The sequence below is a fragment of the Haliaeetus albicilla genome, chromosome 19 (genome assembly GCF_947461875.1).
Source record: "Haliaeetus albicilla chromosome 19, bHalAlb1.1, whole genome shotgun sequence".
Taxonomy (NCBI): domain Eukaryota; kingdom Metazoa; phylum Chordata; class Aves; order Accipitriformes; family Accipitridae; genus Haliaeetus; species Haliaeetus albicilla.
The window spans coordinates 1,089,804-1,116,399 of NC_091501.1; the positions used below are offsets into that span (position 1 = coordinate 1,089,804).

The 26,596-nt window shown below is 40.8% G+C and overlaps 1 protein-coding gene across 2 annotated transcripts in view; it reads left to right on the forward strand.

Annotated features, from left to right (window-relative positions):
* The window catches only part of MRTFA (myocardin related transcription factor A), an 80,570-nt gene that overhangs the window by 24,698 nt on the left and 29,276 nt on the right, over positions 1 to 26,596 (forward strand). The window contains exons 1-2 of one of the 2 annotated variants that reach the window (XM_069807147.1): positions 5,827 to 6,260; positions 24,633 to 24,698. In XM_069807147.1, the coding sequence (XP_069663248.1) occupies positions 6,134 to 6,260; positions 24,633 to 24,698 (193 nt within the window). In that variant the 5' untranslated portion in view covers positions 5,827 to 6,133. Of the gene's footprint in view, positions 1 to 5,826; positions 6,261 to 24,632; positions 24,699 to 26,596 lie in introns of those variants that run through there. The other variant, XM_069807148.1, reaches the window with a different exon arrangement.

Consider the following 26,596-nt stretch of genomic DNA (forward strand, 5'->3'; position numbering starts at 1 on the left):
TTTGGATACGTGCTTTTAATTTACTTGCTTGTTTTTGCTGGGCTCATATGCACAGTGGACAGCGGTTGTTTGGGAACTAGCTATAAAACTTCTTTCTCTTAATCCCCCTGCTTTCCTCCTGCCCTCTACTGTGAAGTTTTCTGTTGTGGACAGCATCCTTCCACATTAGCCATAGAAATCTACCTACTAGTTGCATTTCTTTTGGCTAGAAATCTCTACATAGGCAACACTGCTGTGTAGTCAAGGAGTTTATTTGCAGCTTTCTAGAGGTCAGCATTGACAGAACTGTTGCTAGTGGTTTGCAAAAGAAAATCCAACTCAAAAAAAAAAAAAGGTGAATTTAACCAACTTGTCTTTAAAAGTTGCACTGCTTTCTTTGGCTGTGTAGATGACACATTCTGAGCAGGTGTAACACTCCCATGTAGTAACGTTAGGAGCATGTGCTGCATAATGCTTTTGTTCTGTTATGATCTAGAGTAGAGTAGACTTCTGGACCATTTCCTTCTCTTTATCACCCCTGGCTTCCTCAGTAACCAAGTGGTCCTGGAAGGAGGGAGGGAGGAGGAGAGGCATGGACCATAAGTGAACCACCATCTCTGCTTCCCTTCCTCTCAATCCTTCTCCTCTTTGCCCTTGTAGCAACATTGCCATAGTCTCTTTGCAGATGACCTTTGGTCAGCAACACTGACCAAGTGTGTTCTTGGTCTGGGGAGGGGAGAGGTGGGAAAAGCAAAGGTTTTGGCTTCCTTCTTCTGCGTCTCCTTCCTCCTCAGGTCTGCAGAGCCAGGGAGAGAGGCAGGGCTGAGTGACTCGTGTTGGGGAGAGGGGCGATGTGGCATCGCTGCTGCTGTCTCTCCACACCTCACTTAACAATGTTGATTTGCCTTGCTGGTTGGAAACTGCTTATCTACGGACTTAATCAAATGCAGATCAGCGTTGCATTCCTTGGGCTGAACTGATTCTTCTCACCCCTGTGTTTTGCAGATAGGGATCGTGGATTTCATGTGTGTGTTTTCAGGGAAAGGCAAACTCACATCTTGGCTGAAACTCAAGGAATGGGGTGGGTGGCAGAGTTTATATATGTGCTGGGGGTTGATTTGGCTCTAGCTGCTGTGTAAAGTTCACTTTGGCAGCTGAAAGATGCAGAGAGAAGCACTTTCAGAATTAGAGACAGTGAGGTAATGAGAAAGTGACATAGGAAAGGAAGTGGTGGGGGGGAGGGGAGGGCTCAAAATGCGCCTTGACATCATCTGATAGGTTTTCCAGCCTGTGCAGCAGCTATTTTTATGCTTTCAACTCACAGTATTTACAGCTCAATGACAGCCAACTTGCCAAAAGTGGGGGTGGTGGTATATCCCAGAGTGGGTTGGGGGACTGAAGAGCTGCTCAAAAGCTACGGCAAAGGTCCAGGTTCCCAGGCATGCCGGCTGCTGTTGCCTTTTTTTACATCTGCACAGCGGTTTACCTTTGGCTACCTGTCATGTCTAGGAGTTTTCTGAATGCTGAGTGGCAGCACTAGCTGTCACCATCTAGTTGAAAGGATAAGAGTATGTAAACTTCAGGCTCTTCCTGAGAACTGGAGAAGCAAGAATGTACAGTGCTCTCAGCTTGGTGTTTCTACCTCTTCCTGAAGGTCACTGTTGGTGGGAGGCAGGATCCTGGGAATATCCAAAGCAAACTCACATTACATAAATCTGATCCTTAGCTGAGAAAAAGTGAGGAACACAAGTGTCAGTGTGAAGTCTGTATTTATTTTGAAGTATAAAATGAATAGAGTCATAAGACATCACAGCTTTACAGTGATGTAGGTGCAGCATTCTGTTATTTTTCCAGGTTTTGTCGCTTGCTAGAAATATCAGAGACAGGTCTTCAAATATAGTGGGCTCATACTTCTTTCTGAGGGTCCATCTGGCTTAGACCTCGACTGAGATCTTTCTCATATTGCCTGAGTGAGCATATATTGCAGCTGTTTCCCAGTTTTTAGCAGTACATTGTTTATATTTCATCACTAAATTGTGTGCATGCAGATCCTTGCAGGCATTGTGTCATCTGAGAACATTATTGCCGGGGAAAGAAAGACAGAGAACCTGCACTGAGCTGCGAAGAGGACTGGAGGTGAAAGGAGGAAAAAAACCGCACATTTTAAGTTGTTGTCAGTGGGGGTTGTAGGCGCATTTTCTATCTGCTCATTAGTTTGAATTTAAAGAATACATTCATTTTGGGGGATAAAACTAATGATGCGGTTTTGTGTTACAGCTGAGCTGATCCAAAGTCTAGACTGTGTCAAGACTGTAGCCCCTCTCTCCCTTCCTAGCTGTGTTCACCAGCCACCAGCTGTGGTACTCATCCCACCTGATGGTAATGATGTTTAGTAGGTTGAATTGGCTCATTAAGATACCAGATGAATGTCAGAACTGGTATTAAGGAGGCTAAGAGAGGGCATGGCTTCAAGAAGAGCAGGAGAAGGTGAACTAGGAGTGATCCTTTTGGTGGTAGCAAGCTTTAAGCTGTGGCACCTTGCAGTTCTGATGCTAACTTTGCACAGGCAATTTTTTGTGTGTTCCTGGAATTTAAAGGTCAAATATCTACAGCAGGGTTAGAACTTTACCTGGAGGTGGTTCACTCTTCCATATTTCTCTTCTAGCACAGAATGGGAATTTGAAAAAGCTACTGCTTATATACTGCCTTGGCTTTTGAGGATAGAAAAATAAAAGAGAAAGCTAATGAAGTCATTCAAATTCATTCAAAATAGTGAGTAAGTAATGATAACTGACATTCAAACACAAGTATTGCATTCTGTGCCCACCAGGCCTCAGAACTAGCAGCAGTATCTGTGCAAGCCGTATGTGCACCTGATGTTTCTTTTTATTTCTGTGTGAGGGTATAAATAGTTATGCAGCATCTTGAGGAAGAATGCATTCCCACAGTCTGTATCTCATTTGACACTTGAAAGTCAGATGATGTAAGGCTCAATAGATGTCTCATGAACAGATTATGAAAATTAGGCCTGATGTTTTCCAGACCAGAAATCTGTGGCAAATACCTAGGTCCTGTTGGCAAAGGTGATCTTTCTGCCAACAGCACTGGTGCCAATTCCAGGCTGAAGGTTGTGCAAGATACTGAATGTTGGATGTACGTTGGCATGGGTTGATACTACTTTTCTGCAGTGGTTAAGCAACTTGAACTGTTGTTGGAAATCCTACCTATGCCGTGAAACAGACCTTCCCATCTACCCTGCTGATTTCCAAAGTAACTGTCGAAATTACTTATCAGGCCTTACGTGTTCTTACAGTGCATTGGTATTTCTGCCCATGTGATCATTGATCAGACTTTCAGATCTTGTATCAGTACATCAGGATCCAACAAAACAAATTAAACTTTTGTTTAACTTTTTGATGCTCATCAACATCTGGCAGTAGTGTCAGTGTTTCATACCAGACAGGTTGCTCTTGGTCTTTACTCATCTGTCAGAATCTGTATGAGCTTCGAGCAGCTTCTCACAGGAGCCGGCCCTGCGGCCCCTCCCTTGCTACCAAAAACCCCACCACACAAACCCAAAACACTTGCTCAGCAAAGAAAAGATTTATCTACCTACTATTGAGCCACTCGGGTATTTTTCTTTCCAAGCTGTTTTCTGCATAGGAAGAAAGAAAGGTATGTCTGCATACATATGTGCAGCTCTGCAATAATACATCGAGAAGATCAAATCTTCATCAAGCTGGAGTTGTCAGTTATAGAGGATTGGTTATATCACCAGATTGCCAAAACTGGCAGTGGATTTCATGTATTATTACATGGTGCCTCTCTCCTTGGTGCCTCTCTTCTTTCAGTTCTTAAAAGTTTTCTTCATCAGAACTTGGGCAACGTCTTAGGGCTGTTTCAGCAATACCTGGGTATTGGTGAGTCAGCTGGATGGAGCAACTGGCTCGCGTTTCCCAGGCCTTGGAGACTGTACTGAGCTGCTAGCTCAGAGGCCCTGGTTGGCAAAGTAGTAGCTGAATCTTGTCACTTCCACCATCCAGATGGTGTATTGTTTGCCGGAAGAAGTAGGATTCAGTCTGGCACAGGGTAGTTGTTCTTTAGTTATTACAGTAATTGTAGGACCCGTCTGCACCGAGTATCAGGCCTGATTCAATGTGCAGTTCTGTGTTGCTGCTGCAAGGGGAGATGCGGACAGCGTGTTTCGTTCTCTTGTCCTTCATCCTGGCTTTAGCGCTCTTGTGGTCTGCCAGGTCAGCTTCCCCAGGCAGCTCTCTGCAGCTTCATGACTGCTAATGCTTATGCAAAAGTGGGCTCATTTATTTATGCAGTAATTTGACCTTGCTGGCCACAGTTCATTGCGAAACTGAACCTTTACTTGACTTTTACAAATCCTAAACTTAAGAGTTGGTGTTGAGTATACATGGGTAATTTAAGAATAATGCTGTTACAGATCTTTATATTATCACCAAAGGTATTTTTTTACCCACAGGAACTTTAGAGTTTGGATTCTTCTCTGAGTGAAGGTTGAACATTTCAGAGTAAGACGTGTACCATTGAAGGTGCTCAGAAATGTCACTGATGCCATCTAGCATCATTATTTAGTAAACATGTAAAATTCTGTATATTAGTTTTTAGTTTGTAACTTAAAAATGTTAGTTTGTTTCATTCCTCTAGTGCAGCTTGTGTCAGAGTTAAAGTCATGTTTTCTAAATCTGATTGAACACTACTTTTCTCAGATATGAGCTTCATTATTAGAGACTTTTTCCCCTTGTTGTTGCTCCAGCCTTGCTCTGTGAAATGGCTTGGATGCCTCTCAAACTATTTGGAGATGAGAAATTTTTGTCTTGATTGAGGGTGTGTGTGCAGAATATGAAATGGAGACTTTCAGTATGGTTTAGAGTATTCACCCTCTTGTTTTTGTAATGTCCATATGGCTATCTTTGCTTCAGGCTTGTGGGATGACACTGACTGCTATTCATTTTTTTTTTTTTTTTTTTTTTTTTCCTGGAAAGACACCAGAATAGTTTTTTTCAGGTATGTATATTCACTGGACAAGGTTTGGTTTTGGTTTTGTTGTTGTTGTTGTTTTTCCTTTCTCTCTCTCTCTTTTTTTTTTTTCTTCCCCTCAGACTTCCTCCTGGCCATTACTCAGTTGGAGCATGCTTTTCCCTGGCCACTTCCAATTCCATTACCATGCTGGGCAGTATGTATAACCAAAGTTTGTCAGCCATATGGCATCTGTTCATGATGTGCATTAAATAAGCTCCAGGTGAGATGACTGCCTCCATACAAGCACAGATGCTGAAGTTTTAGTGCTTGCATAGAGGGTTATTGGTTGGGGGCTGCAGGTTATCTTCAGGTAGCTGTTTCTGCAAGTTGGGAGAAAAGGTATAAGGGAAGAAGAGGCAAGGACGGGTGCTTGTACAGAAGCCTGCTGTTACCTGTATGTGGTCTCAGAGCAAATGCATATAACAACTTTGTTTCCCAGCTTATCAGTTTAGTTTTCTCCACAGCTAGAATTCCATTTCAAATAGTTTGAACAGGAAGGGAAAAAAGGCAGCATGCTTCTGCACTCAGAGTGGTGGTGTTCTGCTAGCTATGTGCACAGGGAGCTTACAGTCGGGAGGTGCAGGGGCAGAGAGGGTAGTGCTCAAACACATGATATTGCCTGTCTGGCAGGTGTCTGTAGTGTGAGTAGAGAAACCAACTGTTCACTATTTTGGGTGAATGAGGTTGGCTGTTACTGCAAGTGGCCCCACGAAGAAGTCCACGCATCTGTTGATAAGCACCGCTCTGCATACTGGGATCCTGAATGCTTATAGCTGCTTGCTGAAACAGTGAAGTTTCTGTCTGAGCTTTAAGATAGTAGGAAGAAAAGTTTTGCCAAAAGCCTTGCTGATTTTGATCTTTAGATGTTGGCTGTCAGGATTTGTCTGTGCCTCAAGTACCTCTCTGTTCCTATGCAAGCACAGCGTTGGAATCTAGCAGTAAACTAGTTTTTTTTTCCACTCTACCGCTTGGTGCAGTGACTGAAACCTGGTAGAGAGGGATTGCGGTTGGGTCTCTTGTGAGGATTAAGCACCCCTTCCAGTAGCCTGGGACGCCTCCTGTGTTACAGAATCTGCCTTCAGGTCCAGGGATTTCCTCTAATATGTTGGATAAAGCCAAGACACTCCAGCCTGCCTATGTTGGGATTGTGCCGCTTGCAGAGACTGTGTCAAAGCAAGGGAAGAGCTATTCAAGCACATATCAGGATTCATACCACAGCTTACGAGAAGGTTAGCAGGCTCTGCTTTCTTTGTTGTAGGCACTGTGTAATTGGTTTGTGGGTTGGGTTTTTTCTTTTTTTTCTCTTTTTTTTTTTTTTTTTTTCTCTTGCATATTGAGTCTGCCTGCTTTTTCTTTTCTGGGCAGTAGTCCAGATTTTGGGTTTCCCACTGACTCCTGTGACCTGTTGTCCCTGAGGGCGCTCATAAGCATGTCACAGAACAAGGCTGGATCTCTGTATGTAGTGACTTGCAGTGCCTGGACCTTGGGGCAATTTCACTTGCGTTTGGAAGTTTTAATTTCAGAGTTTAAATTTCTTCCTCTCCTCTATGTGTATAGGGCTCTTGTGAGCCATGTTTTAAAGCTGTTTTATTAAAGGTGTAAGGCTTGTTCTTGAGTGGCAACTCTGCCTTGAAGGAGGTAGTGTCATGTTTTAAGTTTCAATATGTTGTTGTTTGGAGAGTGTGAAAGGAGTGGGGTGTGTATATCTAAATATGATTCTGTTTTAGACAATGGTATTCTCCTGCAAGTATATGTGATTTTTTTTTTTTTTTTTTTTTTTACGGGCATTTGGCAATTGTGAAAGGTTATGTAGACAGACAGAGGTCAGATTTTAGGGAGTTGTATCTATGAGGAAAGAAGAAGATCTGGAGGGATTTAAAAAGATTGAGAAGATGAAAACAGTGATCCATTCATAGTGCGCAGCATAATAAATAGCAACAAACAGGAACTGGGAAAAGATTACAGGCAAGAATGGCAGAACATAACAAAATGCCAGTGGCAAACATAACAAGATTTGTGTTTTATCAGAAATACTGGATCTGTCTAGCTACAGGTGAAATTTTAATAGGAACTTGCAGGAGTGAACAAAGATCTTGAGCACAGTGGCCTCAGAAATAAGATGATGACTGATTTCAAGAGCGAGTAATGTGCTCTGAGAGGAGCGGAAAATGACTTTGAGTGATATTTTGGACAGAAAAGTAAAGTAAAGGGTGGTAGGAGCTGAGGACAAAAAGCCAGATAGAATAAGACCATGTTTGCAGAAAGAGGGCCCGTGTGTGGAAGATTATTTGAGCGGTTGCATTTAGAGGATTTTTCTCTCATGTGCAGCTCTAGGCCTGCTGAGGCTGCCAAACAAAACTGTTAAGTTTCTACCCCCTATTGTCACTCCCCCTACCAAGCATCTTTAACATATATCAAGGGTTAGCTTGTTATCAGATTTTTAAAATATTACTATTTTTGTTGCTTGTTTTCATTGGAATACTCTTTGTCAAACAAATATGAAAAAGGAAAAGAAAACTGAAGTCACAGTCCTCAAATTCAAGTTTCGGAGTAATAAATCCATTAGTATAGGCAGTATTCCCAGATTACTTTGCTCTGGAGGCAAAGAACTGCAGCACATCAATCTTCAGAGGAAAAAAACAAACCAAAGTAAAAAAGCCAGAACTTGCAGCTGTCTTCTACTTGCAAGGCATTGATTTTCACAGAAAGTGAGCACTCTTCATTTGGATGTGGCAGGATACATCTTTCATCCAGTCAGTAAATACCACAAACTCTACAGTAGGAGAACATGTAGGATGAGGAGAGTAAAATTCTGTAGTACTTTAATCAATATAAAAATGTTTGCTGCTGTCTCAAGTAGAAGTGAATTAAGGTCATTGAATTCTTGTATAATTCTGATTATTGAAAGAGCGGTGTTGACTGTGCAAAGTCTAGCAATATTGTCAGCCTACCCCATGTCTAATTCATGACACTTAATATCATATGTGATGAGGAAAGCTACTTTCTACCAGCTACCAAACAGGAAAAGTAGGGAAGAGAAATAGATGCTGCCAGCTTCTTTCATGTCAGAAGAGAAAAGAATAACCCCTTAGCTTTGCTGCTGCTCCATTCAGGTCTCCTGCAGTCTCGGGATGCCTGTTGTATTTATGCTGTAGCATGCACTGTATTTTGTAGAACCAAATCTTACACACTGTGGAGAAGCAGATGCACTCACGTGTAAACCCTTACGGAAGCTCTGGAAGTCCAAAATTAGCATTGACCTGAAACTATAATGACTGTTGTACCTTAGTTTTGGTCCACCTAAAAATGGAACAACTTAGTTTTGTTATTGCCCAGGACAGAAAATTCATCCACTTCTCTTCCTCTCTCTTCACCACACAGAGGTGAATGGGTACCAGTCTGCTTTCTCCTCTTAGTAAAGCTGGGCAAACAAGGGGTGGTGTCTGTGTTGTGCTGACAATGCTCATACCTAGTCTCTTAATGAATCTCATGAGAAGCAGGTATCTGGAAAAGACTTCATCTTGTTTCCTTGCCTCTGGAAAACAGATGGTCTCCTAAATATGATTTATTTATTTTTTTGAATTGGGACTTGACATTGAAGTTTGGGAACTGCTGATCCTTTCCATACAGAAATGGGTTTGACATGGGGAAGTCAAGGAACATATGCTTGTATTTTTCAAAGTATGCGTTGGGGCAGTTATTCGTAAAATTCCTAGAATTCAGGAACCTATAAACATGTTTTCTATTCAAGAATGCCTTGGAATGATTTAGTTTTCAAATACCAGAGCCTAGTTTGCAGTTCCTAGACCAGTTAACACAGCAGTATTGTAGCCCCTCATGAAAGATATGAAGAGGGAATCGCAAGCTTTAGCTTTAAGTACTTCCAAAAGTAAATTCCAACTTTTCCACCTCTGTGCAATTTCTTTCATTTGTTGCTCTTAAACAAAACACTTTTTTTTTTCCTTCCTTTTTTTTCTTTTCAAGTCCTTCCTTCAAAAATGTTCAGTGTGACTTGGGGCTGACAGTAAAACTCACCTGTCTTTTTCCAAGATTTGTTTCTCAGGGCCCAGACACATGAACAAGTTCCCGCATGCCATCTGATCTGCAGTAACTGTGTGCACATTCTTGGTCCGCAGCAAATGTGAGGTAATTTGAGTTAGCTTAGCCTTTGATTAAACTATTAATATCTGTTCAGTACTTTGAAGAGATCAGGAGTCATGCAAGTGCTTCTTAACATACGGCTTTCTTCACAAGTGATCTAGACCTTATTGTTGTAACATCTCCGGGAACCTGAAGGTAAAGCTGTGAGATGGCTGTCCTTCATCCCTTAGAGGGCAGAAGAACCTGCACGTGTAGACTTGGAAGCTCTTGACGCCAAGGAGATCCCCAGCAAGAGGGCAGCCCCTGCGTCCGAGGCATCTCACAGGAATGCAGGGTGACATTTTTCTGTAAAGGTTGATCTGTGTCTTCCTAGTTCAGAGTGGACCCGAAGATGCTGTGGGAGATGCGAAAGCGATGCCTCATGCAAATGCATGGGTAAGGAACATCAGAAACCAGTCACAAAATGTAACAGGTGCATCTCTGAATTATGGCCAGATATGTCCTACCATTCAGAATTATTTTTGCAAATAGTGCTCTGACACAGAAGAACATAGAAAATGTGTTGAACCTATGGAGAGTTAACCTGCTGTCATTTTTTTATGGCAAATCCAGAGGCACACCAAATGTTTGTAGTTAGACTCCTTGTAGCCTCGTACTGCAGCCACTCCTTGCAAATGTGTAGCACAGTGACTGTGATTATGCTTAAAAGGTAAGAGGTGCAGTGAAGGTGAGATAATGACATATTAATGTGAGGTGGCTCAAAGTTGGCAGTAAGATGGCAATTTAAATTTATTTTTGCTTAACTCCCAATGTGCCTCGTTTGACTGTGAAGACTAGAGGTGTTGCAGGGTATTTGTTAACTTTATGACACAAGTGGGAAGCTTAGGGAAAGGGTTAACACTGAATGACCAGGGTTTTTGTAAGTCAGTCCTTATCAGTAGAAGGAGAGTCATAACATTATCCCTGGAGTTGAATTCACATATTTTTTCAGTCCTGCTGCCCTAATGTGTTTTTGGTTTTTTTGGATATGACATGTTTTCCCCTCTTGGAGTTTACTGAACTATTCCTGTCAGTGTAATGATCCCCAGCTGTTGCTTTAGCCCTAGCTATTTTCATGCTGGGAATGGGAGGAGGAGGAGGAAGAGACGGACAGAGGCTAGCTTGTTTACCACACAGTGATCTACTTCATTTGTCAAAAAATGGCTACTATAATACTTTCTTTAGCACAAAGTAATACTAAAAGGAAAGAGTTGTAGACTCAGACCTGCAAGAGCAAGAAGATGTAAGGACTCAGCACATGCAGAAAACAAAAAGAATAGATACTGGGTGTGGTGCGCTGAGTACAGCTGTCAATAGCAGTTATGCAGACAATGCTTTGAACTGCAAGTAAAATTTGCAGTAAGTACTTTCCTGCCCTATCAACTGAATTTTCTTCAAAGCTGAACTGAGCTTCATGTTCAACAGCAGTGGTGCTGGGGCATTGATAACAGCAACTGGGAAACATGTTAATAAAGCTTGAAAAAAAACTTGGGTGACTCTGGAATTATTCATTATTTGATAACTATCTATTGCTTTTTTATTATTATTTTTTTAAGAAAATATCTGTATTTGTACTTTTAAACAGCAAATGACTGATGCTTGGACTTCCCAGGAGCTGTTGAAAAGCAGATGCTTTTTTGAAAACAGAACTATGATAACTTAAGCTCAGATTGCCTGTTTTGCATCCAGAAACAACTTCTGCAGTTAACATGGTTGTTCAGAGTCCTTGCCAGACAGATGTCACTGTGACTCTCCTGCCCAAAGAAGATAAGGGTCAGTGACAGTTGTGGTTTCTGCTTGTGTTTTTGGATCCACATCAGGCTGCCTGTGTAAATCTTATCTCAGTACTTTTATCATCGATAAGATCTGTCACTAGTCACCTCGGATTTTTCAGCATTCTGTCACACCTGCAAGTCATTGATCAACAACTTAACAAATATCTATACCAAAAATAAGTGCCTGCTTAGATCTTTCCTTTTGTGCCCCAACTCCCGTATATCCAGTCTTTCCTGAGCATTGAATTACTGATCTTGTCACCTGCTGCATCAATAAATTTTGATCCAAAATGTTAAAGCAGCACATTTCTTGGCAAGAACCTCTGCAGCCTATGGTAGAAAATGGGATATGGCCCCTGACATATCTTAGGTTTATCAAATGAAAACACACAGTGAGCCTATGGGGCAAATTGTGCTCCTTTTTCTCGCAGGAGCCCTGTAAGTAGATGCATCATCATCTCAATGCCATAACATGGAGCAGAACTCATGGTTTGCTTTCTCTTACTTGGGCTAGTGGAAGAAGATACAATGGTTTTCCCTGGCAGTATGTAAAAAAAGGTGATACCTCTCCAAACTAAGAGCAGACCTGCAGTAGCTGAAGTACATTGCAGTATGGTGATTACTAGTAAGAACTACGGAATGTTTTTTGCTCATCAGTGTATTCAGGATTTTTCCTGGTGTTCAGTGAGATCGGTAGAAGAACTGTGCAGGTGACCTACTGTCAAAGTTTATTCTGTATATAATATAGTAAGCAGTCTTCCAAGAAAACAAAGATTTGAACTTTCCAGTCTGCAGTTCTGCCATCTGAAGTTAGGCTTAGTCTGATGAAGCTAACAAGAAATGTGAAGGAAGGTCAATAAAAAAGAGGATATATTGCTTTGGGACATGGATTCTTTCCAAAATTGACAGTGAAAATTGGTGAAATTCAGGCTTTCAGGACAATCCCATTTTAATACAGCCTTTCAGAAGTAAGCAGCTGTAAAGAAAATCTTTTGTAAAAAAATAGCTATTTGAAAGTTTTCAACAGAAGTGCCCATAATGGATTTTTCTCCAGGGCAGGGACAGGTATCATCTGTTGCAGCCATGCTTATAAAGACCTCATTCTGTGGTCTCCATCCCCAAAGACAGCTTGTGGGCCTGTTACCATTCTGAGGGTATTTCCTGTAACATCTCAGCTGCACCCTACCAGCTGACATATTTAACATCTTTTTGGTAGCCTTCCTCACTGAAACACTTGTCAGGGCACAAACATTGTGCTGCCCAGCAGGATTGTTGTGGGGAGGGGGGTGGGGTAGGGGATCTGAGTGATGCTGTCTGGGTGACAGAAGGAAGAGATCCACTTTTGACTTTTCTCTGCGTGAAGTTTCCCTAGCTTTGTGCTGCTACATGTTTCTCTAGTATTAAATGCATGGAGACTATAGCTGTGTTTTTTGTAGGAATTGAATGTGGCAGTAGCTATGTTCTTTGGTTACTCATCTCTGCAGATTTCACAGCTGGAAGCCAGGATGTACAAGCTCTTTTTGCATAATTTGGTCAGTATTTCAAGCAGCGTGTAACCTGTCCCTGCAAACAGTTGTGGGCCTTCTTTCTTATTTTGGTGAATGCTCTTTCTGATGCTTTTTTGATGCTTTTTTTCTTCACTTTCACTTTCCTAAGCTTTCATACCTCTTTCTGTATTATACTTACGTGTGAAAGTCCTTCTAAGCCTGCTTGCAGCTTGCACCCTTTTCCATGCTCCGATGTCAAATTCTCCCCTTTCGGAAGTGGAAGACAACATTTTAGAAGTAGATGGTAAACTAGTAGTACCTTTGTGCCTCACTGAGAGTCTGTTTTACTGCTGCTAATAATAGGTGTCACATTGACTGCAGGCAGTTTAGAATGAGGATTGTATCTTCAGGACTGACATGTGACTGTGAATCTTAACTACAGCGGCTGCAAACACTGTCACCACGGAGCTATCTCCCCTGCCTCTTTGCTGGAGGGAGCAACAGAAAGGAAACGTGTCTGCCCTTCACTTGCTTTTGTTCAGTATATTAGCGAAAGCCCACCTCAATTAGCAGTTGGAGAGAATCTTCCGCTGTGTGCAACGAGTGTGGGAGTACCTGCTGCTGCCAGCAGTCTCCTCTCTGCCCTTCAGGAGGGGACTGAGCCAGCAGTAACACTTTAAACATCTGCAGAATTTGTCCACCAGTCTGAAGTCAGTGGTCATGCAGGCTGTTCTGGACTGCTGGGTTTTTTTAGTTTGCTGATTGACCTGTTACACAGAATTATATTATTTAGATATTTATAGCTATGATAGCACTTAAGAACCACATTAAGCCTCATAGCTGGATTTGTTTTCAATGCTGTGGATCTTTCCTCTTGAAAAAACTCAAGAAAGTCTGTCCTGGAGATCTGTAGTCCAGAGTTTTGAAAGAAAGTAAATATCCAAAGAGAGGGGAAGTAAAAAGTAGTAGATAGATGTTACATGATCACAGTTTAAAGAGTTTGAGGGAATTTGATGTGCTTTTTATGTGTAATGCAAATTCTGGGGATCAGCTTCCATACTGGGCTGCTATGAAGGAACTGATTTCTGATGTAGAGGGATATGATGGCCATAGCTGAATCTTGTAACTTTTTTACAAGTAGAAACAGAACTGTAATAGAATTTGTACTTAAACTATAAAGAAGGAGTCAGGCTGTTGCAGTAGAAAGGCTGGGATCTTTATTTGAACCTCAGATCCCATGATTGTGGCCTGTGTTCTTTGCAGTCTTTGAGAAAACAGCAAAGATGTTTCTCACTACCGTGAATTAAAGAAATACGGTAATTCCTTGTAGCATCCACCTGAAATTCTTGCTAAGAGAGGATGCTGGGGCTTGGACAAAAGCTGGTGGCAGGAATGCTAACCAGATAGGGAATGCTCCGAGTCTTCATTTTGCGTGTAATATGCATGTTGGGCAAAACCCACTTTTGTTCCATGTCCTGTGAAATAACTGTCAGCATAATCAACCAACTGAAGCTGGGAGATGCTCAAGCTAGCTAATTTAAAATTAGAAGGGCCAGCTTTCTGAGTTTCCTATATAACCAGTTAATTACTTCTTCTAAAGAACTGCTGGTTTTGTATTTAAATTTGCATACTTTTAAGTCCTTTTTTCTACCACTTGTGGAAAAACACGTTTGCTCTCATTTGTATTTGGTTTCAGTAAACCAAACGTCTTTAGGTAGTTAAGAATCTGAAATGTCTAGGAAATACGTAATTATTCCATGTTTAAGTGGAAAACCCAAAACCACAGCTCATAATGTCAAGGTGTCCCAGCTGTTGCCACAGAAGTTCTGTGGTATCTTGACCATTAGAAGATTACTGTGAAGGGAGCTTTTAACTTCTATCTGTAGAGGGTGCCCCAAGGCAGAAGGAAGGGTGAATCATTGGGCCAACACCACAGTCTCCGAGAAATGTTTGAGGAAGTTTTTGGCCTTGATCTGAGACTCTATTAGTACACTGGAGTGCTGTGCTGTAGCAGAAATTGCAGTATGGGAGGTGAGCTATGAAGGAAAAATATTAGACCATGCCTCTTATTGCTGAAAGTGGCATGGAAGGATTTCGTCATCAATTTTAGTACATGTCTAGTCAATCTTGTGTTTTATGGGTGTGTCTTGGCACTGTCTCAAGACTTGATTTTTTTTTCCTCTTATTAGAAACACACAAAAACATATTATCCCTTGAACCCAGAGTTTTAAATAAAATGAAAAATTGTTCAGATTCTGATGTATCTCCAAACAACATGGTTTTTTGCTTTTCTTCTGTATAATTTTTCAGGAAAAATATTAACAACTCTCATGTCTCATCTTTGAGGAAAATAAAAAGGTTGTAGCTCTTTCTTCTTATAAGCAGATACCTCTATCTTTACAAGAAAAAAAATGAAAAGGGTTCAAACTTGTTTTTCCCTTGTGTAGCTTGCCTTTTGTGCTGTCACATTAGCAGACAGCTGTAGATCTGATTGTCAGGATATATCTACCCATTCCTTCTTTTTCCTTCATTTGTCCCCGTCTGCCACATCAAATTATCTTGGAGAATTTCTTTCTAGGGTCTTCTTTGCAAGGTGGTTAAGGGCAATGTTAGTTCCTCCTTGTTTGTTGTTTCATGGAAACATGTAAATCAGTATAGACCGTGACTCAAGTTTACACGGGGTTTTGGGAAATTCTCTGTTTTTTCCTCCCTCAAGGCTTCTCTTCCAGCTATAAATAGTAACAATGGATATATAGATGGCATCAACAAGCACTGATTACAGATAATATTTACTGTCTTATGATACTGGTGTGTCAATTTTAGGTAGACCTTTCCACCTAGGTATTTTGTTACAGGTCATCTTGTTGAATCATGCATGGTAGCCAGATTCCATAGATATGGATATGTGCTTAGTTATTCACACGCTTAGTTTTCACCTAACCAGTATTACTGGGATGAAATGATTTTATAAGAATCAGCATCCTGCACAGAAAGCAAACCAACTTTTCCTGTTGGCAAGCTTGTTGCACATTATTACATGTTGCATATCTTGCTAAATATACCAGGTTACATGTATTTCAGGTTAATTTCTTAAAGTCCTATTTTAACAGTTTCAGCGAGTGCTGAAATGGACTATTAGGTGTACCAACATTTTATGCAAGAGTGGGCTTCTATGCGTGCAATAGACTTATGTACTGATAGTAATACATTTATCTGATTTTAAAATTTTAGTATTAAAGAAAACAGAGCTGGCATTGCATTAAAAAGTAACAACGATTAAAATGGCAGTAAAAGCCCCTAAATTTTACATGTTTTATGGAAATGGCAGAAGTTAAATCATGAAGGAAGAATGTAAAGGCAAATGCTGTAAAATACACAGCAACTGCTAGTCTTTATTTTAAATAAAGATTAAAAAAACCTGCAAAATTCAGCATAACTTTCACAGTAATAATCAAATCTGCATATATTTAGAGTAATATACCTAAGTAGCACCTGTGAAATAAACATGTTCAATTGTGTGCAATATTGAGGACTGAGACTGTTAACTTCTAAGACTATGACCTGGTTCTTCCTTTTCTATCTGCACATTTTACCACCCCAGAATGCCAGTGCTGACTTGAGCCTTTGAGAACCACTGACAGGAGTAACTATTCTGTCCTGTCTGGAGGTTAGATCATGCTATATCGAGATACTTGGACCACGCTACTGCTTTTGTTTGTTTTGTAATGCTATGTCCTAACAAAGCTAAAATTGTTGTAAACGGTGGTTTTATCTTCTAAATACAGTTTTTACTTAACATTACTTTGATTTCTACATTGTATCAAATTTGGTATGAAGTCTCAAAAATGACCTGCTGAGGTAGCTTGTTGTTTTGTGCTCACAGTGTGAGTCAGCTACCTTGTGGTAATATGTGAGGATGTAAATAGATCTTTTTGCTTTTGATTGTGTATATGCTTCAGATTCCATGTTCTTTGGGGACCAGTTTCTTCTGTAGGTTGGGATCTTTGATTCTGCTAAATTAACCATATCAATGAATCTGTATTTGTCTGTCTCCGCTAAGAGAGCTATTTAATGCCTCATAACATTGACTCATTAAAAGATACTACATGCAACTATTTCATCATCCTTTGAAGACTTTTTTTTAAATTATTCTCATTTCATATTTCTCTTTCAACAGCATCCTCACAACAAAAAGAGACTACTGCCCTGTACCTGTTTTTTTATTCCTAGTAGCCAAAACTAGTCTTCTGGAACACAGTCATATAGACAATGCATCAAATATAACAACAGGCATGTATAAGCTGCTTGTCATGTGAATGATTTTATGTGACTCGAGAACATTTTGAGCTGTAGAAGCTTTGAAGAGTGTGATTTTATCAAGAAACAAGCCTTTCTTGTCCTGAGGGTGAGAGTCAGTTAATTTTCTCTCTTCCTCCTCTTTTTGTGTTCTTAAATGACCAGTCTCTCCTTTTTCAGTACTTTTCAGCTGCTTTTAAAAGCTTCTGGGCATTTGAGAGCCTGAAGGCTTTTAGAAGTGCTGGGTGGAAAAAAGCAACCCTAGTGTTATGTGACCCATATTACATCCTTGGATTAGTACTACCATAAAATATTTTGAAAGTTGTTGCTTTGGAGGTGAAGGATCTGTTCTGTTTTTTAAGAATCTCTTGATAGAGGCTTTAGGTCTACATCAGGCACAAGAGTACTCCTGTTCTCAAAAGCTTACTAAGAGGATAAGAAAGAAGAGGTGGTTGTGAAAAAGTTTCAAGTCCTCTATACTAGATTGGCCTTTGAAGCAGCTGTATGGCTTTCTTGGTTAAAGCTCCTGTTTGGCTTTGTGCCTACAATCGTCTCTGTTGGACAAGCACAGCTGGGTAAGGAGTTTATCAGTGTTCCCCAAACTGATATGAGACACCTGCCCATCTAAGCGTATTGCGGTAGAACATGCTGATTTCTGCAGTGCTGCTGAGATATCCACTTTCATCATCCATGTGACCTGCAGTAGGGAACCAGTCCTGATCCTGGTTTTGTTTCTTGTTCAGGATCTGCTTCACAGACCTCCTCTTTGGGTGTAGGGAGAGAGATCCCAATCTTGCTTCTCACAAAGGGAAGACCACAGCATGAATATTAATAAGTGGCTTTTGCCTCTAGTGTGAAAGGTTCTTGTAACAGTTTAAGAGACCAAAACAAATCCTCTTTCTATTCTTTACGCTCCCAAACTCCATTTTCTCTGTAGTATGGTTGCTAAGGAAGAGATGAGGAAACTGCCTGCATTTTAATAGCAGCCGTTGTTGCTGCAGGAGAGAAAAGAGGTAGTGGAATGTGAGATAGTCTCAAATAATAAAGAAATAAACTTCTGCTTAACTGTCCCTTTGCCCAGGCTTGCTCCAAGCTATTCTTTAAAATGCATTTTGATGAATAGAACCGTATGGCTGCTATTCCCAACAACAGTGGATGCTTGCAAATGGTGAGGATCAGTGGTGTATCTGCTGCTTCTCCTTCACCCCACAGAGGGACATGAATTTTTGGCATCCCCTTCCCAGGGTAGCAAACTGTCATATAATCCCTGCAGTTTGGGTGTCATTTACAGTCTGCTTCACTTAAATGCTTCTCTGTTAACTGCACAGTTGGCTTAAATGCAAAGCCAGCATGTATTCCCCATCAGCAGTTAGTGGATTAAAATGCTGTTAGGCTCAGAAAATTGCCTTTAAAAAAGGCCCGAAAAGTTGGCTTTTCTTTGTTGGTAACACCCATTCTAGCACATTCTGTGTGATGTGGGGGGGGTTGTCGCCAGTGCCAGAAAAACGCAGCTCTGAAAAAAAAAAAAAAGTCGTCCACCTCAGCAATTTGAGTTCTTTTCAAAATTAATTTTGAGTATTGTATACTCACTCACTGATCACAAACTATCATAGCTGAATTTTTCTTATAGCTTCTTGTGGACACTACAAAAAATTTGGTAATACTAACCTCCCCTTGCTGCTTCTGTACAGAAAGGTGTTGCAACTGGAGCTTAGCAGATGCTGCTCTTGGTGGTGTATGAACCAGAATCTAATCTGGCTTCCCGTTGAAGCATGAAAAGGCTAATGCGAGTCAACATTTGTTTTGTAAGCAGGCACAGCTGAAAAATGCTCAGAGACCATTTTCGGTGTGAGGGAAAGGTTTTCTCACCACATCTCCAAGGGACTGAATTCAGTCATACATGTAGGATATAACCTCCACTGAAAACAACGGCTGATTGGCTGCATATTCCAAAGCTGAATTTGGCATTGGCTACTGGTCAAATGCAACTAACCAGAAACTAGGAGAAAAGTTCGCTTCTCAATGTAATTAGAAAGGCTGCTACTGGCTGAGTGGTAAAATGGAAAGGTGATTTCACCCTTCAAAGCAGTAGTTACATGGCACTGTGATATTTAAGTTAGAGGCCCCAGTTCTGCACAAACAGCTGTGATGATTTTGTTCAACAAATATCCCATGTTGCCAAAGTTGTCTTTTATGGTCGCATATTATAGTTAAGTTGGTTGGATATTGGCTGTTGGTTTAATCTAACGGTGTTATACACATTGTACTGAAAAATTGAAAAATATGTGTGGGCTGCAAATGGTGGCCTAGTGCCACGTTTCCTTAGGCTGTGGTCTTTGACCTTCACAAAGTAAACCCGGTCAGACCTAGCCAGTGCTAGGCCAGTGAAAATTCTAAAAAAATCTTTGTCGCTACTGAAAGGTAGAGGTGTTGATGAACTAACTGGCAGGTTTCTATCCCAGCTTGTGCTGTATTAATGTTTTCTTGTGAGTTAAGTGGATGCTGTAGCACAGGGCTTTCAGATGGGGTGTGCAGAGGTGCTGAACAGCATACAAATAAATGATGTGAACCCTTATAAGCACTGAAGTGCATAGTTTGCTTTTTACTGCTTTTACTTACGCTTGCACTTTCCTCAGCTTAGATAATGAAGTTAGGCTAATTTCACTTGTTCTTTGGTAGTTTCTCTTTCTAATCACATGGCTTATTGATTGGGTTGCAAGGATGAATTTTGCTATCAGGCAGACTGCTTTAACTGAATTTACAAAATCGATAAATCACGTCTGTGAGCATACAGCCTATCTAGTTAATATGCAATTTATGTCTTGCACTCTTCCTTTTTGCATGGGTATCCCAGCCCAAGTTCTAGGGAGTTCTGCCGCCCTCAGCACCTCTACACCGTTTCGTTTGGCGATAGCAGCCTTCCTCCCTTCCCGTTCTGCACTGCTGCTCATGCCGTCTCTGTTATAATCCACCATATGGCTGTGCTTAATCATTACCTTGGTTGGGCGATCTTGAGTATCACTTGGGATTCCTTAGAAGAAAAGATTTTTGTGGAAATGTGAACACAGGCTCCCTTTGGCAGTAAGTCTGTATTCAATATAACATGCACAGGGCCTCACCACAAGCTGCAGTTCAGAGCTGTGTGCTTCTCTGCTAGTTTTCAAAAAACAGGAAATGCAGGATATTTTTTCAATTTGTTGTCATAAACCTCTCCTGATATGTGACATAGTCTCTAAGATGAGATTTTTTTTTTTCTCTTGAGATGCTGAGATGCAAGGCAGAAGACTAGTTTCTGTAGTAGTTCTAGTCACACTATTAAACATGAAGTGTGGTTTAGAAATAGGAGGGCTTTCAGATATGTGTGTGTAAGGGCAGGCACGCTCTTTCAGATTTAGATGACGAGCTGCAAAAAACAACTTAGCTCATTGTAAATGCTTGGTCTTGCTACTGCTTACTACTAATGCACCCCTGTACTACAACTAGAGTTGCAAGTGTCCTGAAAGCATCCATATGGCTGCAGCCTCTGTATATTAAGCAAATACTGCTCTGAGCTGCCACCAGCCATTAGTAGGCAGAAGTAAGCTCTGGTCTTCGAATATGCCTGTGGGTTCCCTGTTAAGGCAGTTTTATGATAAGACGAACAAAAAATAATCATGACTTGCTGTATTTCACTAACAGTATAACTCTGTTTATAGTAGCTGTATCACAACGTTATTTGTCTCTTAGAATCCCCCCCTCAATTCTTCTCTACCCTTCCTCTTAAACTGCTGGCAGCAGTCCTCTATACCAGCTCCCAGATTTCTCTGGAATATTTTACTAATTCTTGGAACAGTTCATTAGAAATACAAAAACCTTGTTCAAACTTTAACTATATTTCAGAATTTTTCATGCTTGTGAAATAAATTATGCCCAATTTCGAGTGGGAAAACCAGACAAACGTACGAAGCCCACAAAATGTTGCACAGACTGTGACACAAGTTGAATGAAAGAGGTGAGTAGAAGGGTACCAGTATGGAACTTATTTTCTAGCCAGCAGATATATACTCTCCTTTATATGACCTGATTTATTCTTAAGTTGAAAATTAATTTAAAGGTTAAGTACAGGGCTAAAGGAAACAGAAGATTGTTGGTTTGTGATTGAAAGACAGACACTCCAGTCTACTATCTTTGAGTAACTTTGAATTTCTCTGGTCATTCTAGACATTTGGCTGAGCTCCATGTACAACAGCCTTGGACTGGCTCTTGGGACATCTGTTAATCTATATATAGGATTCACACACTTGCACACGTAAACAGGTGATCTCCTAAATATATGAAATGGCGTTGGGAACTCCAAGTACTTATTTAAGCCAAAATGAATTCAGGAGTGAACTGAAGTAATCCTTTTTGCCTTCTTCCTTGCCACAAAAATAAGCTGTAATGGAAAAAAAGTGCATTATGTGCTGATTATAACTTGTGCTTTATATGTATGCATATACATTCATAAATCCCAGGAATGAATTAGTGCTTATTAAAAGTATCCTGAAAATGACCTTTGTCCTATTCTCCAGTTTAGTCCTCTTGACAGTTGCTGGTTTCTTGCTGTGAAGGGACATAGTGTTTAAAAATAAAAGGTGCATATAATGGGTAGAGAAAAAGGGTAGTAGATGGTAACTGGTACAGAAATAAGTTATATTTATAAAATTCATAAGGGAAGCTGAAGTCAGGAAGGGAATTTTAAGTCATTTGATGAAGTCTCTAGCTGTCTGGCTGATTTCTAATAAATCTGGGAACCACCGGGAGACTTCAGAAGAGTGAAAGACCAGTAACATTTTGCATTACTACTGAAAAAGGGTGAGTGAGTAAAGAGTGGCTAATCTGCCATCAGTTCCAGGAAAAAAATTATGGAAAATTTGATAAAGAATTTAGATGGTATAAGAATAGCAGCATAATCACGCTATTCAGCTTTTCAATTTGTGAAAACAGGTCTGCTTAAATACAATTTTGTTGTTTGGATACATGAAATTTGGTTGCTAGGGGTTTTGTCTGGGTGTAATAGACTTTTATAATGTCTTTAACTTAGTAGTGTGGTATATTTTGGTTTTAAAAAGTATCTTGGAATTTAATGAAGTACTGCTTAAGTGGATTAAGAACTGACTGTAATCAAAGAAATCAGAAAGGCATTTCTAGTTGGGATCAGCCTGGTGTGGTCTGGAAACAAATGCAAGATGGTAACGGTGTGGATGGAACAAAGATTAGTGGAGGCATGAATAATGACATTAAAAAAATGGTTTAGATCATTTAGGCAAACTGAGACAGGTGGGCAAAATGTGCATAAATACAGATGAGGGCAGAGTTATGCACGAAGGAGCAAAAAATGCCAGCCACACCTGCGTGAGGGAGTTTTTCACTGAAAATCCCTGTCTCTGGGAGGTGAAAGGTAAATAGTAGGTGTAGTTGGAAATGGGAGGGAAAGTAGATGGTCCTAGCAAGTAAATAGCAAAGTGGCAAAAAGGGCTAACATACATTGCTAGATGTGTAAATGGGAAGACATGAGTAATAATGAGATTATCTGCACTTAAAGCTGGGGAGATGGACCTGATGCTGTAGGTCTGTGCCTTGTCTATATACATTTAGTGAGATGTGCTAGTTTTTAGGGTATGGAAATGAGTCCCTGAAATGCCTCACTAGTGGAAATAAAGCCATACAGTAAGAGTTTTAATGTGCCGTTACCTAAGAGGGCTGAAATCACTTAGTGGCACACTGCTGCTGGAAGGATGAAGTCTCACTCCCACCTTATGTTAGTGTTAGCAAATACCTGGCTATACAGTCGTCCTCTTCAACTCACTAATGAGACAGAAAACTATTCCCTGTTTTGACTGGGCTGTGGTCTCTGTCGTGTCAGTGAGTCCAGCCACCAGTCAGGGGAACATGAGAGATGATGTGGGGAGTGAGAGAGTTGCCTCTGTCGCAGCAAGCTGTGTAGATCGAGTGCTCGTGTAGATGTGTCATCAACCTGATTCGGGTTTTGATCACCTCAAGACGAATCCGGCAAATGAAGGGCTCTGTGAACAGGCCGGCTGTGAGACTGTATTAGCCCTCACGCTAGCATAGAAGTAGGAGTGTGATCGCATGCTGGGTGGGAGGAAGAGTCTGGGACTACCACTTCTGTTTGCAGTTTCACGGCCAAATGAAGGTCCTGTTCCTTCCCCTCTGTGTTCCCTCCTCCTCGCTCTGGCTCTGGGCTGATCCCACACAGAATTAGCATGGTGCTCTGTACACCCTCCCTCCCTCTCTCCCTTCCCCATACTAAAGGAAGTTGTTTTCTGCCCAGGATGCATATATTAAGAAATCCTAGTTTGGCTTAAGAAACAGAAGAGAGGTAACTTGGTTGCACACTGCGCACAGAAGTACCTTCACAGGTAGGAGATATATTCTTACTGTCATAAACCTTTCAAAGAAAGGTACATCAAGAGCCAATGGAAGTGGAAGCTAGACAAATCCAAGTGAAAATTTAAGTGTGCATTTAAGTAAGGGTGATTAGCTGCTGTGCAAACAACCAAGGAAGAGATGGATCTCTTGTTAACTTCATATGAAGACCAGAACCCTTACTGGAAGATGTATCTTAGTCAAATGCAAACTGCAAATAGGAGGTTGAAAGAAACAGGTAAAATGGGATGATGTGTGTAAGCAGACGAAGTGGCATCTTCTCCTTAAAATTTTTGATCCCTACTTTAGGGAGTGTACGGTACAAATTTGGATATAATGTATGAAATGAATGTATGGGACAAACGAAGTACTTGAGAAAGGAAGCATAAGGGTTATAATGAGATTGTATAGTTAGACACTAGAGCAGTTTTGCTCTCTGGTGGTTCCACTACATTTGTGTGGATTTCTCTTACATGGACTACACAACATATATAAGCTTGACATAGAAATAGAAATTAAAACAGGGAAGATGCCATGCCATTCATTTTGTAATATTTTACGTTGAGTATTCTTAGGAGCTTAGGCTTGATTGCAGATAGGATTCAGTATCTATCTATTGATGCTCACTCGGGTTGTCCTAAATTGACACATGTGTGTGTGTCCACACATGCATGTGATTTTTTTTTCTTCAGTTTTGAAAGGTCCCTTTCATATGGAAGCTGTCTTTGACCATAAGAACAATCTCTAGAATGTTGCTTTGATTGTGTAGTTTAAAGAGAAACTACTGTTATAAGCTAAGTGTTGAAATTATGGCTATTCCAGAGATTTGCATTAGAAAAAAAATAGATAATTGCATTTCACACGGTCATATGTATGTTCTCTTATGCTGAAATAAATATGAAAAATTCTAGTGATAAGGGATTCCTTTTGCCATGGAACAAGGACACATCTAGACAAATCCATGATATTTCACTTTGTGAGATGTTTCCGAAGGTGAATTTCTGAGTTGAGGAAGGAAATCAGCCTTGTAATTTAGAGTAATGACCAATAATTTTGTCATATCAGTTTAATCTGCACATGGTAATTAGAATCTTCAGGAGTCATTAGCAGCTGGGTGTCACTCTGTTTATTGGAGGACTGTCAGCTGGTGTTTCTCTTTGTTTGTTTTTTAATATTAATGGTTTGGAAAGAAGTTGGTGCTCTAGAAAGAATTGAGAAATGGGGCTGGCTTTGCGGATTTTTATCACCCTGCCAAGACCCTGCGCAACTTCCTCTCCTTGTTGCCCGCAGCAGAATACGGAAACCTGACTGCTGGAGGCCACTTCTGCAATTGCAGTGGGGCAGGGGAGCAGGGTGGGAGGGGGGTCTTTTTGTTCTGCTGCTCGCTAGTGCCTTGGCATCCAAAGAAGAAAACAAGATGCGTTTGAAAATGTCTCTTCAGTTGTTTCTTGCACTGATGGGTTTCCTTCTCTTCCCTCTCTCTGCTGTCGTGCAGTGCTGCAGTTGAAGCTCCAGCAGCGACGCACGCGGGAGGAGCTGGTGAGCCAAGGGATCATGCCGCGTAAGTATCACTTAAACTCTTTGTCTTGGTATTTTTATGCATGTTTTTGAGTGGAGAATGGTTTCACCTACGGTTCGAAAGATCAGATTCTCTGTTTCTGCATGAAAAACATCATATATGAAGAGCCCCACCCTGTCCCACCCAACTTGGTCCTTCTGAAGTGTTGGTACACTAGGTACGGGGCCACCTCCGGTACTGAGGAAGAGAGTAATGGCTCCAAGTGTAACTGTACTCCAAAACAATGTTTGTATTTGATCACAGTGCATAAGAGTCTTCTGGAGAACATACTATGTTAGAAGTGCCTTGTATACTGGACGCATGCTGGTAATCACTCTTCTAACAGGCTTCCTGCTGCTGCAGTTTCTGTTCTTGTTTGTCAGCTCCTCCGACCTCTGAGGCAGTTGTAACTTTGTATGTACATATTCCATAAACCCATGAAAAACAGGCAGCGCAAACAAGGTGTTCACCACCCTGTTTTATGTTTGTAGCTAGAAAACATAGCTAGAAAGAGCCATATGGGCATCAGCCATTCCCCTTCCTGCAGGGGAAGGCACAATCTGCAGAGCTGGAGAGCTTTTACTTTTCTGGGTGGACACATAGGATATAGCCTAATGCCAAGCTTTAGTAAATTCACTGTCAAGCTAGTGTTGGAGAAGGTATATTTTCCCTTCCTTCCCCACAAAATGCAAAAAGATACCTGACAAATAGTTTTGTCATGCTTTGGTACCTCCAAACTAGATGACATATAGGTAACAACCTGAAGCAAGACCAAAGAGCAAATGTTTTATTTTTGAGGTCCTCTCAGTTTCACTTAACAGCTTTAGTAAAAGGCAATGGATCAGGTATATGTTTTCTTCTTTCAAAAACTTTCCCTCTTCCCCATTTCACAAGCCTTACCTGAAGGCACTGTAGTAATGAGGAGTTTCTCATTCCTTCTATTTCTGGGGTGCATGCTGTAATACAACACAGTGATGTGACTTAGACTTTGCTAAAGGCGTTAAGGTTAGGCTGTCAGCTCTCTCTCTGAATGAAGAGAACCTGTCAGCAGCACTCTGTCGGCTGAAGTGGCTTACTGGAAGGCAGTGACATGCTTAAGATGTTTCTTGGGACTCCTACTTAAAATTCTATTACCAAATCAAAAAGAAAAGATTGTCCTGTCTGGATATAGTACATCATGCCTGTCCTCTTATTTTTACCCGGGAAACTCATATACACGTGCTTCTACAGAATACACTTACTTGCTTTTGGATGAAAGATGAGCGTCCCAGTGACTGTGGCCTTTTGCTAATGCTTCCCAGAAGAAAATGTTCCTGACTTCTTTGTGGTCTCCTGCTTTAGGTGGATATGTATGCAAATACTGTATTAACTTACGTTCAGTACTGGCTTTCTTCAAAGTGTGGCTGGCCAAACTTGTGATTCCTGAGAGGGGTCTGTTTTATGGGCCCTTTGAAAATGAGGCCCTTGCAAGTAATTCAAGTAAGGCACCCAGGGTAGTTAGTCAGTCTAAAATTTGCTTAAAATACAGCCTAAATAAGTAGTCTTTGTAGACTTGTGCTCTTTGTTGCTTCATTTATGTCTCTTACATGTGAGTTTTATGACGGACCAAAGAAGAATGTTGGTGAAATATCATTGTGAAAATATTGGCGACACATGAAAAGGTCCTTTCTGCAATGGAGAAAAACTACTTTAGCAGATCCGTTCTAAACATGATTTGAAACTAGTTCCCTCCAAGTCATGGTATCATTTACCCATACCCGCCAACTGGAAATAATCACACATAGGGAAATGTTTAAAACATTATTTGCCTGGGCCATTTTTAATGAGAAGATCAGATGTGAGATAAATTGTGATACTTCAAGCAGAAGTCCCATTTTTAACCCGAGAAATACAGAGGATGA